At 47.1% G+C, this 12,554-nt stretch overlaps 1 protein-coding gene across 2 annotated transcripts in view; it reads left to right on the plus strand.

The window, feature by feature from the left end:
* Positions 1-6,842: 6,842 nt before the first annotated feature.
* The window catches only part of PPM1H (protein phosphatase, Mg2+/Mn2+ dependent 1H), a 121,903-nt gene continuing 116,191 nt past the window's right edge, over positions 6,843-12,554 (plus strand). For both annotated transcript variants that reach the window (XM_026039783.1, XM_026039782.1), the window contains exon 1: positions 6,843-7,078. In XM_026039783.1, the coding sequence (XP_025895568.1) occupies positions 6,843-7,078 (236 nt within the window). The remainder of the gene's footprint in view (positions 7,079-12,554) is intronic.

The following is a 12,554-nucleotide window of genomic DNA, read 5'->3' on the forward strand; positions in this document are numbered from 1 at the left end:
TATTAAAGCACAGCTGAAACAGGCCAGACTACTGGCCACTGTAACTCCTTCATGTCCCTATATGCAGGAAGACCCCACTAACATCTGGATATTGCTCTGTAATGTGACTGTCCCTCAGCTAGCAAGGTAGAACAGATTTAAGTCCTGGCTTTTACTCGTTGAAACAGTTCGAATAGGGAAAAATGAAAGAGATACAACTGTCACGTTTTTGTGCCTTTGGCAATCTATTACAGGAACATGCATGAAAAAAAATATTCCTTTTTTATTATTATTTTAAAATCCATTCTACATAAGGTTGTCAAAAGCTATAGCTCCTAGTCAATGAAAGGGAAGTTAAAAGAAAGAGAAATCAAGCAAAAAAAAAAGCTCCAAGTAAAACAAGATGAGAAGTAACCTATTTAAACAAACTTGTCATGAATATTAATACAAGAGAATGGTCAAGCTATAAAACAAGTGTGGGGGAAAAAAAAAACATGTGCTTGTCAAGCCCTCTCTCAAATGTTTTCGAATCCATAATATTGACACAAGTCTTTGCTGGAAAAGGAGCAGATACTGTAACAAAAGACCTTCGAAGGATGCTGTAGAAGAAAGAACAGATTTTATTCCAGGATTTTATTCCATTTCCTCTATTAACAGGAAATCTCTAAACACTTTAAATTTTCATATTTGAATCTTTTTTTCCACTCCAACATAACTTAATATATATTTATAATTGCACTTTCACTCTTTCATAAGAGGTTTGGAAGTGTCAGTAAATTCTAAATGCTCACTTTTCCTTCATATATTGTTGCTTCCTTAGTTATTGACCAGATCCTGAATATTAGTTGTAACAACCTGAATGATAATGTGTTAGTATCTAGATGACATGCATTTGAGAAACCAGATATACAGGGTCACAAGCACTTCAAGGGCAGTGCTGGAAAGAAGGAAATGAACAGGGAAAATACTTTCCGTTTTACTGCTTTACAGAAGATGAGCAGATATCTAAGCACCAGTACAACAGTAATGTGTTTTTTTAAACTTTCTTTGCTGCCTTTCACTTTGGCAGGATCATGACTTCTGACAGCGTAAAATAGCAGGCAAACTTTCAATTGTAAATCTAGATGAAAGTATTTTCTGACTTTTCTTAAAAAATGCCACTTCTGTCCTTGGTAACCTTTCCCAAGAATGATCATAATAGTTAAGGCTTGACTATGTTACGTACAAGTCCCTTGCTGACATTCAGTCCAAATCTGATGCCTAAACTTTAAGCTGGAGGAAAGCTCATCCAGAGGAGCCCACAAGCCAGTCAGGAAGGGAACTCACTCACTCCTCTCAGGGTTCATCATCTGCTTCTGACCTTTTACCCCTTCAGGTCATTCCTGAAATGTCCCTTTCAGGCTCTGTCAGCAAGGAAGACATTGGCAAGTCACCCAAAAACTCCCTATGACCTCGATATGCAAAATGCTTCCTGGTGTGTTTATTGCACCTATTTAACCCATAGTTGCATCATGTATGAGTCAAGACCATATAATATTCTACAACATGTTCCTACTCAATCTGAAATGTTGAGCCAGGTAAAATGCATGCCTCTGTGCTAATGCTTAAACAAACTTTTATCAGTGTCCCAAATTCCCATGCATACCTGCATGTCCCTTTACCTGCTCATTTCCAAGTTGCCCATGTATTGACGATATTCTTTTTTTTTTTTTTTTTTTTTGCTGACTTTGCCAACAAAAGTGCTACTTCAGCCGACATTTTGGTCATCAGGGCAAGAGGCACTTTTTGCAGGAGCCTTGGCAAAGATGCTGTAAAGAGGATATAGTCATTTTGCTCCACCTCCCCTCCAAAAAGCTGCCAACAGGAGCACACAAACAAGCTAATCCCTATTCCATCCCATTATTAGCAGATTTAGCTAGAGGCATTAAAAAGGAGCAGATAATGGAAAGTATAAAGACGCCGTAGAAGCAAAATAGTGATGATGATGTTTATTGTGAATATTGTGAATATGTTTATTTTCAGGACACTTGCAGATTCTTGTGGTAAAGAGTCATTGTGTAGCTTCTGGCAAATTCTTAGAGGTTTATGGGCAGTTTGGGTTGAAGTGCCTATTTATATTTACACTGATTGCAAGGGGTTATAAGATTTTGTGACAACATCTTTTACTGTGACTGCCTATCAATTAACATCCCTCTCTAGAGCCTTTTTCCTGCCTGGGTATCTATCAGAGGTGCTTTCAAACAACTCCAAATTCTGTATGTCTCCTTTGTGAGAAGGGTCACAAAGCCACTTTTCTGACACAAACAGTTTTCCCACTCATCTGCACAGTGTATATTCACACAGCAGCAGGCCACTATCAATCCCTACCTCTCCTTGGCATGGCCTCCTAAATATCATGGAAGCAGGCAGAAAGAAGAGTCTGCAAAAGTAGGATTCTAATGGATATTAGAATTCCCCAAGGGAAGGGGACAGCTGGTCTCCAAGCTGTATTTCGTTTAAGGAGAAGCTGCAGGTGGAATACATTGTGCCACGAAAGGTCTGTCTACCCACAGCGGCTGGAGTCTGGTGAAGTGTCACAGTTTAAGGGCTGTGGTCACTGCATGGTTAGGCAGACACTGAACAGGAAGAGCTCATCCCAAATGTCGTCCTTGAGAGTAAGATAGGGAGGTCTGGGCCCTGCTGCTATTTTGCGGACTTGGCCTCTCTCAGTAGCCTGCAGATGTCGGAGGGAGCTCTGGCCTTGTGGAGCAGAACAAAATGTGCTCTGCCAGAGAAGATCTTCCTAGTCTTCAGTCCAAGAAGTCTGTCAAAAGAAAACAGTGTGGGGAAATTAGTACTGGCACAGGAGTGGTCAGGTATTGAAGAGGAAATACATCCATGCAAGTACTGCTAGTTCTATTTCTCTTTAAAGTTACTTGCTGTTCTTTGGTCTTGTCAGACCTGATAAATGTGGCAAAACTGGGGCTGCGCAAGGCATGGACGGGAGAGCCGGTATTGCAGGAAGCAGAACCAATTCCTTAATAAGCAGCGTTTTTCCTTCCACGTTACCAGTGTGCCTCAGGCGCCGTTCTTCGGGAGGGCCTTCCTCGGGAGGTAAGTAAAGGGCTTCCTTGTGCTTAGGGAAGGTTACACAGAACTGCTGAAAGAGTAAGAAAAATGTCATTGATATCCACATGACATGGAGCTCTTTCCAAGAACAGTCATGTGCGGAGACAGAGCTCTAAATGCCGTTTGTCTTGTGGTTTGGGTAAGAAAATCAACAAATTCTTCTTTTAAACTTTTTGTTATTTTCTCTCTGCAGAACGTCAGACACTTCTGACACATTCAGCATTAATTCCTTGTGGAGTTGATGTTGATGGACATTCTGTACATGTGCAATAGTGAAAACGAGAGGGAACTTTGTATTCTGTACAGACTGCTGCATTCACTCACACTAGACCCAATCCTGCTCTTGCTGAAGTGTTTGTGAGGTTTCCTAATGATTTTACTCAGAGCTTGAAGGGTGCAGTGAACACAACTCCATCAAACAAAGTAAGGTATAAAAAATGTATAAGAAAGTAGGCCATGTTACATACAAGTAAGTAACATTCATGCTGCTGAAATAAACACTACAATCCTTTCTTTCAAAGTGTAAGAATCATGGGAAATACTTCCCATAGCTCTTGTAAAGTCTGGTACTGTGATACATACTAGAATATGTGACAAAGTTCTCTAGAAGAGTTATTTTATAAGAGCAGAAAATGCATAAACATATTGACTCAATGCATATTCATTGGATATACTTACTCACTTTCAATAACTTCATGTCATACAGCTTCTGCTCAAGTACACCATGTACTCAAGGACTAGAGCCAGCAATACACTCCCAGAGTCCTCAGAACGACATGGGCATTTTGTCCTGCAAGCTTTTTTTGACATAAATTTTTGTTACAGTTCTTTAAAAAGTGAATAGAAAGGCAAAAATGTGGATAGCTCCTAGAAGGAGCTTGTGAGGTTTTGCTGGCTGTGGCCATTTGTCCCCTTTCTCCTGTTTTGGGGGGGCGCAGTTGGATGCCAGAGGGCAGGGCAGCAGTCACAGGGACCTAAAAGGCTACAGAAATAGGCTGGCAGGAATCTCATGAAATTCTTGTATACACCAAGGTGAGCACGAGTTAGGAGAGCACCCTTGCAGTGATGAAGGCTAACCACATCCTGGGCTGTAGGAGCAAAAGCGCACCCAGCAGGTCAAGGGACCCTCTACAGCATCTATGTCCCATTTGGGGCTCCCCAATAAAGACATGGACATACCAGGAACAAATTCAGCAGTGGGCCACCAGGATGGTTAGGAGACGAGGTTAACAGAAATGAATTTGTTCAGTCTTAAAAACACAGATGAGAGTTGTCTGCTGTCCTCAACCTAATGGGAGGGAACACAAGCTGCAGTTTTCTTGGAGGTGAACAGTGACGAGAGGCAACGCAAGCTGCAACAAGAGAAATCCCAGTTAAGTATCCATTCCTTTAGAGGTCTGCCCATCACCGAGGAAAGCTGTCAGACTTGGACAAGATGGTCTGCAGACCAGGGAGCTTCTTACTTTGAAGAAATTCCTGAGACCTGCCAGACCCGACCAGGACTTCCTCTGTGAAGTGGGGCTTCACCTTTGACTCACAAGAGAATGACATGATCCTTTTTCCTCAAAGAGAACCAAAACCAAAGCATCTCCAGGCCCCAAAGTTCATAATGTTCCTGCTTTATCTGATGGTATTCTCACGTCAGAGGCAAAGAGCTGCAGCATTTTGGATAGCACAGATTTGTTCTGAGTGGTGAGCTCTTAAGCTGTTTCCCCATATGTCTCTTCTGAGCTTTTTTCTTGTCATCTTGCAGAGATAATGATCTAAAACCTAACAAGCCCCTGCTCCCTTGTAGCTTCTTCAGATTTGGTTCAAAATGGTAACCACTGGGGACAAGGCAGACAAATGCCACGTCCTCACAGCTGAAATTTAAGTCAAGAGCATTTTTCAAAGTTGATGCTCTAACAAACTAATGAGTTTAGTCTGTTACACATTCTCTTTAGGAGCACATGTGACCAGCTGGAAGGGACTCTGCTCTTTTAAAAAAAGGGTAAGGCTTCCCTGTATCTCTCATCTTCTCCATGCGGTATATCTATTAATATATCAGTAGCAGCCGAGGGCCTATCTGGTGAGAAACATAGGCCACCTAGCAGACAACTGAAGGAGATAGTAAAGCGATTATTCTTGGGTGGAAAGGGCTGAGAATGAACTAGAACCAGGCAAATCAAATATACAATCTAATAAAGCAGCGAAGGGGCTTTTGAAAGGCCAGTCAGATTTCCCTTCCCTTGTAACACGTGAACTTGTAAGAACTGCCTGTACAGCACTCAGGCTCAGGACTAGTGAAATAATCCTCAGTGTTAACTTGCCTTTTGTTTCCATTTATTTCTTATCTTTAAAGTAATGACCTCTGCAGTGCAGCCAGGAAACAACTAAGAACAAAACAGAAATGTTGAAAGGAAGAACTATGAGGCTTCTATTACATTTTTATTAACTTCTGACTTATTAATGTCAAAGAGTTTTTTACCTAGATAAGCTTACTCTTCCAGTGCCAGTGCCAGAAACTACTGAACAGGAGCTATCAAGCACACTCGCCCCCAAAACAAACACGGATAACTGTGGTGTTTAAATGGGGTAGATGTTTTTCCAGCTACATTTCAGGTACCGGTGGCACATTCTTAATCTATCCCTCGTCATTAATCTACTTTTGGCTGCCTAGGCTTGACAAATAGTCAGCTTTGTCACACAGAGCCTCATTGCGTTGCACATGTCTGTGAACGATAAAGCTTGAAGCAAACACTGCAGGAGCTCGGCTATCAATATGTGTTCTGATAACTGGAAACCAAAGGACCTCGGAGGACTGGGTCTCCAAAACTGTCTGTGTGAAACGTGGGGGGCTGTGGGGGATGAGCTAAGGTGATGACCGCTGGTACCTGGCTCTGTTTGAGGGCTAAGGGGGTTCTCCCTGTGAGGTGCTACCGCTGTGCATCCTTGCTCATTAGCTGTTCCCGCTCCGCTGTGCCTGCCTGTCCCTTGTTGGCGCCTCGCACCTCTTGGCGCAATGGCAACACAACAGGGCTGCTAGAGGTGCTTCCTAAGTGCTCCTGGGAGCTTCTACCCCCAAGCTTCCTAAGGCGCTGCAAACCCAAACCCAGAGCCTCTCTGGCACTCAGGCCGCTGCCACCTCCAGGCACACCGGGCTTGCTGAGTTCGTCCTGCAGGAGAGCGACCTGTCTGTGTGACAGAGATGCTGGGGGGAAAGAGGGACTAAATATCTGCACCCAGAAGGTGCTCAGGCCTGTCCTCTCGCGGAGCTTCTCCCGGCTCTGCAGCCGGGCACAGAGGGAGCCGGGGGGCCGCCAGGCGGTGGCACCGCGCGGCTCCCCTGCGCGATCCCGTGTGTTTCATGCCGCTTGCGGGAGCGGGCGGCACGTGAGGCGCTCGGGCCGCAGGACGGAGGTGACTCCTCGAGGGGCCCGGCGGGGCCCGGCCCGGCGCGGCGCTCCGGCCGCCGCCACCGCCCGCCGCGCACCTGCGGCCGCTGCCCCCGGGGGCGGCGCCGCGCCCGGCCCGCGCCCGCCGGTGCCGCGGGAGGAGCAGGAAGCGCCGGGCCCCGCCGGCCCCGCTGTCACATGACGCGGCCGCCGCCGGGCTGAGCGCAGCGAGCGCCGCGCGGGGGGGAGCGGGACCCGCTGCCGCAATGAGCCCGCGGCGCCGCGGCCGCCCTTGAGCCGCCACTGCGGGAGCGCGGCGGGCGCTGCGCGGCCCCGCTCCGCCCGGCCCGGCCCGGCCCGGCCCCGCTCGCCGCGGCTAATATGCTCACGCGCGTCAAGTCCGCCGTGGCCAACCTCATGGGCGGCATCATGGCAGGCGGCTCGGGCGCCGAGCACGGCGGCGGCTCCGAGCTGCCGCTGCGCTTCCCCTACGGGCGGCCCGAGTTCCTGGGGCTCTCGGCCGACGAGGTGGAGTGCTCGGCCGACCACATCGCGCGGCCCATCCTCATCCTCAGCAAGGAGACGCGGCGCCTGCCCTGGACCACGGGCTACGCGGAGTGAGTAGCGGCCGCGGGTCGCGGGATGAAGCCGGGCGCCTCCGGCCGCGCCGGGGCCGGGGCTGCCAGGGATGGAGGCGCGAGTGGAGCGGAGGGAAGCGCGTGTTGGTTTGGATGTGCGCTGCTCCTGCTGCTGCTTGTCCTCCCTGAAGTTGTGTTGGGGGGCTGCGGGGGACCCCTGCACCTGGCAGCTCGGTCTGGGGTAGCCGGTGGCTTCTTTGCGCTTGGAAGTTTGGGGGAGGAACAGAGCGCCAAACTACCAGGATTCGGCGGCCAAGCCCCAAAGTGGCCTTGGAGCTGCTGTTTGCTGATGGCTGCCGCACTGTTTGCTTTGGAAAGCAGCACCTGGCCCTGGTTTTGACCATGATCATACGAAGTGATGGCTGCTGGGGGCGCGGGGACGGCGTGCAGGGTAGGGGGCTCTCCTGGACGCCGATCCCTGTCCCCTGACATTGGAAGCAGCCGGGTGGGAAGCGCGTGTCCTTGCGCTCAGCACATCGATGCAGCAAATGCAGATCCGTCGCTGCCCGGATTCCTCCGGCAGTCCCGGGAGCAGCACTGAGCCCTCCGGCCCCACGTGTCAGTCCTTGGGAATATCTGTCCATCCAGGCTGCCCCCAGCTCCCGGGCTAGGAAGCCGTCTAGAACAAGCTGATCCAGGCCAGGAGCTGTTTTGCTGTGGAGCGCAGCACAGTGTCTCCTTGGGCATACACGAATTCCCAGGAAAGCTACCGTAAGAGCTGCAGTGAAGACTTTGTGTTGTTAGCGAGCAGTTGCTAGCGTTGTTTAAGAGGCTCCTGTGAGTTACTGCCTCACTGGGGACACTGAAGTGGGAAGGGTGCTTTAAAGAATCTTAAATTGGATCCTTCTCCTCGTGCTGCCGAAGAACTGAATACGCTGCTGAGCGGATGGCACGGGAACTGTGCCACTTTAAATGGTTAAAAGTGCGCTCTATTTGGTTTGTTGCTAAAGAAAATCCCTTAAAAAATCAGCTCTTTACCCGAACAAGCAAGCTGCTGCTCTCAGCTCGTGAGAGGTGCTGTGGCTTTTAGCAGGTAGCTGTAATTGCAAGTTGGTGACGCAGTCCGAGAGGTTTTCTGGCTCCCGGCTCCTGGCATCCATTGGTGCTTCCAGCGAAGCCTGTGTGAGACTTTGGGCAGGGAACACGTGGAGCCGGGAGACGAGGGCCAAGGCAGGGCCTGGGAACGATCCCTCCCACGAAGCAGCGTTTGGAGGTAAAGGAGATGGCTCGAGTGGTGGATCCTCATGAAAATAGAAAAACAGCTAGAGGAAATCTCATATACAGTTATTCTTTTGAGCTTTGAGCAGCTCAGCTAATTTGGAGGCATTAAAATGTTACTGGTTTTGTAGGGCCTGTTGTTACTGTGTGAAAATAGATCAACCTCTTGCTGTAACCCTGTTTTTTTTTTTTTTTTTTGTCTCATCCTGTTCTGCTGAAGTGCCAGTTCCAGTAATTGACTTTGGCACTTACAGAAGACGACTCAGTGAAAGGGGCTGCCCAGGTAAAGAAAGAGAAGAGCTAGTAAGAGTGCTACTGGACTTGTCCCAGAAATACCTATTTGAACTTCCAAAGTGCTCTGTAATGTCAAAATACTTGCTGTATAGAAACTGAGAGGAGAACTGTACTAAACTGCACTGTGCTTCAAAGGAAAAGCAGATGCAAAAGACATAGTCAACAAAGAAGAAGAAAATAAGGCCAAATTTGGGTTTTACTGAATTTCACTTTTTCTCCCTCCTGCTGAGTTGTTGCCAGGTTGTCTGAAAATAATTGCAATGCTCAGAGTTCTGCATTCAAAATATCTGTTTTCCTTCTGGAATGCCTTCAAATTACACGGAGAGAAAAGAGATGGAAAAATGCCAGGAAGGAAGAATTACTGTTATATATACGTTTTAAGTTTGTTTGCTTTGAAGGAGGAATGAAGTCCTTCTGTGCTATTACTTAGCATGATATTAGTGTCTGAAAAGAAAGAAACTATCAGAGCAGTATTTGCCTTTTGTTGCAGCACGAGAGCTAGAGGGAAAGTCGCTGTCCCAGAAGTAGCTTGTGGCATAATGCAAAAGGCAGCAATTTAGCTCTCAGTTTACTGGCTTGCTTCGGTAGGATGAAATCAGCAAGTGCTCTTCCTTCTCGCAGTGCTGCAAGGTCCAACTTCCTTGAGCTACTGGATTTTCCACATTTCCGTGTTGAGGCGAAACGGCCAAGGTGGTTGCAGCGTTTTGGTGGCTGTGGGGATTCTGCACGAGCGGCTGGGGCACCTCTTTGCACACCTAATTTTGGAGCAAGGAGAGCTCCTCATGCTCCCAGCACCAGATTTATTTCGCTGTGCTTGGGAGGAAACTCGGGCTCAGCGGGGACATCACCTGGAGGCCTTGGCTCAGGAAGATGTTGTAGTGTTTATGTTCTTTCGTTGTAAAAGCACGTCCGCTTACTGATGATAGCGGAACCGCTTGGCTTAGTCATGGCAGTGTTTCATCTGAGCTTGAGAAGGCATTTTGGGATTACAGCTGATTCCTGTGCTGGATTAAAGCAGTCTGAGACCACAAAATGTTTCGTTTTCTCAGATGTGAAGATAAAGGAACTTTCCTGTTCTATCAGCTCCTGAGAGTAGTTTTTTTCTTCACTCTCAAGCGGGATTTATAAAAAAAAAAAAAAAAAAAAGAAGAAAAAGCCCAGTCTGTTATTTATTTCCTCTCCATATATGCATGCTCACTGGGCTTGTTCTTTTCCAGCAATCACGGCTCCATCTCCTCCTTCCCTCCTCTTTTTTCCTTACCTGTCTCATGCCGAGTCATTTGGCAGATGGATATTTTTGCAGTATTGCTCATTCATGTCATGTATTTTAAGTAGCTAATTTTAAAAATAAATTATCTCCATGGTGGTATGCAGCAAAATGTAAATTAGCCTTTAATTTTTATTATTAGCTTTTCCTCTTTTAATACTGTGATCATTACACAGAGCACGTAGGCACGTGAATGAAGTCTTCAGAAACATACTTGATGCTGGGATGAAACATGGCTGTTTCCTGCGATTGCACTAGGAGCTCTGCCCTCTTTACTGAGCAGACTCAAAAGTGTCTTCAAAGCAACAGTCCCACACTGTCTTTGCTTGCACAAAAGCCCCGAGACCTTGAGTTTCAGTTCACCTCTATCCCCAGCATGGCAGGTGGCAGGGACATATTGGAAATACTTGTGCTCCACACTTTCCTGTTGGTCAGCAAACTCTGTAGAAGGAAAATGAAAATTGTTTCCCAAATTCAATAAGCTTTTTATTTGTGCTTAAGGGTCTTGTTTTGTTTAGAAATAACCATTTTATTCCTTACCAAGGGTGTACGTAACGTGGCCTTGCTGAATGTGGTTGACATGCAGTGAGAACAACCGAGGGAAGGGGGAGTCTGTTGGCAAATACTCTTTTAAGGCAGCTTTAAATCCAAAGATGTAAGGAGATTTGCTGCTCTCTGAAAGTTGAGTGATTTATTTGAGGAAGAAGAGGGGGGAAAATAATCTTGCCTGACACTTTCCTTACCCATTTTCCCCCTTATCCCTGGGCGCAGCCCTCCTCCCCGGGCTGTCTCCTCCTTGCAGCCACAAGCTGGTTTCCAGCTCCTGCTGGTCTGCCCCATTCCTTGGAGGAAAATTCCATCCACAGTTCTGTTTTGTGCCGTTTTCCATGTGTTATGACCTCTTCCCCACAGAACGTCTGCTAAGCTGCCATTAATGGTGTGTAAAACCTGGAAAGTGGCTGGTGAGATAGGGTGGTGGGATAACTGTAGTATCTAAAATGAAATAGCTTGGATGCTTTTCATCTGGTACCTGAAATCTGAACATGGAAGTATTTTTCACACTCAGCTCATTTTCTATATTTATCTGGTTACCCCGTTCAAGGTGGATCATGAACCAGGGTGGAAGGAGCCTTCAGTCTAGTTGGGATGAGGGCCATGTCCTGCTTGGCCTCTTTGGATGCCAAAAATATGAAGACTCCAGTGCAAGAAATGGCCGTCTGCTCATGGAGCTGCAGAGAAACTGCCACCAAATAGCACTTTATGTCAGAGAAACAAAACTCTACTTCTCTTCAATCTGCTTTGAATGTGAAGATGCATTTCTGATGGTCCCAAATGCAGAGCTGTAATTGCTTTCCTAAGTAATGACTCGTGGGCATGGGATCATAGCCAGCCTTTTCTGCATTGCATTCGCTCTTTTCTCCAACCTTACCTTCCTGTGATTGCTTTGAAGAATCTCAGAAAGTGCTGTTAAGCACACTGAAGGGAAATGGAGAAACATTGCCAGTTGTGTGTGTATGCATATATATATATATATAATGTTTTTTGGGGGGAACCTTATGCTAAAAGCAGTTCTGCCTTTCATTCTAAAGGCCGTTTAGATATCTCAATCATCTCAAGTTGTAACAGGCACAAACAAGACTTGTGTGGTGTGCACATTTCTTGGCTTTATCCAGGTTATCGCGTTGTCCGTGCGGTGCCCCCGCTTTGCCGGGGTGCGGAGCGCGGGCCCTTGCTCCGTGGCGGGGCGTTTCGGGGCCCTGCACCGCTGGGTTCCCCTCCCGCCGGCCGGCAGCAGCGACCTCGTGTTCATGTCCCCTGGGGTGCGGTGGCAACTGACCCTGCCCCGCCGTGGGTGACGCGCTACGGCCGTGGCCTTCCACAGAGTGGCTGTAACCGCACACTGGTACCGCAGGGACTTGGTGTAGAAAGAGGGAAAGCTTTTCCTTGACTTTTTTTTTTTATACTCTCTTCACCACCCCTCCTTTTCCTTCCTCCTCCCCCCCCCCAAAAAAAAGTACATATATACTAGTTGTTTTCCAAGGCTAATGATGTTGTATTATATCTTCTCATGCTGTATTACTTGCCTAGCTTATGGGAAAAGTAGGCACATGAGCTTGATGACTACAGATTTTGGCTTTTTAATTAAAATAATTTCCAGCCTTTTAGGGGGGCATCATAAAATTTAAGTTGACACTATCAAGCAAAAATGTGTTGATTTTGGTGATCAGTTAAGATAACAAAGAAGTATTTTTCCACCTGACTTGTCCTTCAGACAAAAAGTTCAGTCTTTGCAGACTGAACTGCTTGTGCAGATAGTATGTTGAGCACTCTAGTAACCATCTGAAGTAGGTGAGAGCTCACCCGGCCGTGATACAGGGTAAACCAAAGCACTGAAGTTACTGAGTGAAGTTGGACATGTAGTGGTGTCCAGGAACAGTTTAGGGCTTGCAGCTCTTGATCTCTTATTCTAAACCCCAGTGCTGTATGTTAACAGGAGGCAATGTAGCAGCCGTGCTTATGCTCACGTGGATTGAAAGTTATATTCTCGTTTCTGGGAGCAAGGCTTTCAAATCGTCAGCTGGGAGTGTGACTCATAGCCCATCTGTAAACAAGATTCTCATATGTGCTCTGTTTTGTGCAAATTTCAGGAAATTTCAAGAGGATACTGAGCCTTGA

This window comes from Nothoprocta perdicaria, unplaced genomic scaffold (genome assembly GCF_003342845.1).
Source record: "Nothoprocta perdicaria isolate Ctin4 unplaced genomic scaffold, notPer1 scaffold_240, whole genome shotgun sequence".
NCBI classification, from domain to species: domain Eukaryota; kingdom Metazoa; phylum Chordata; class Aves; order Tinamiformes; family Tinamidae; genus Nothoprocta; species Nothoprocta perdicaria.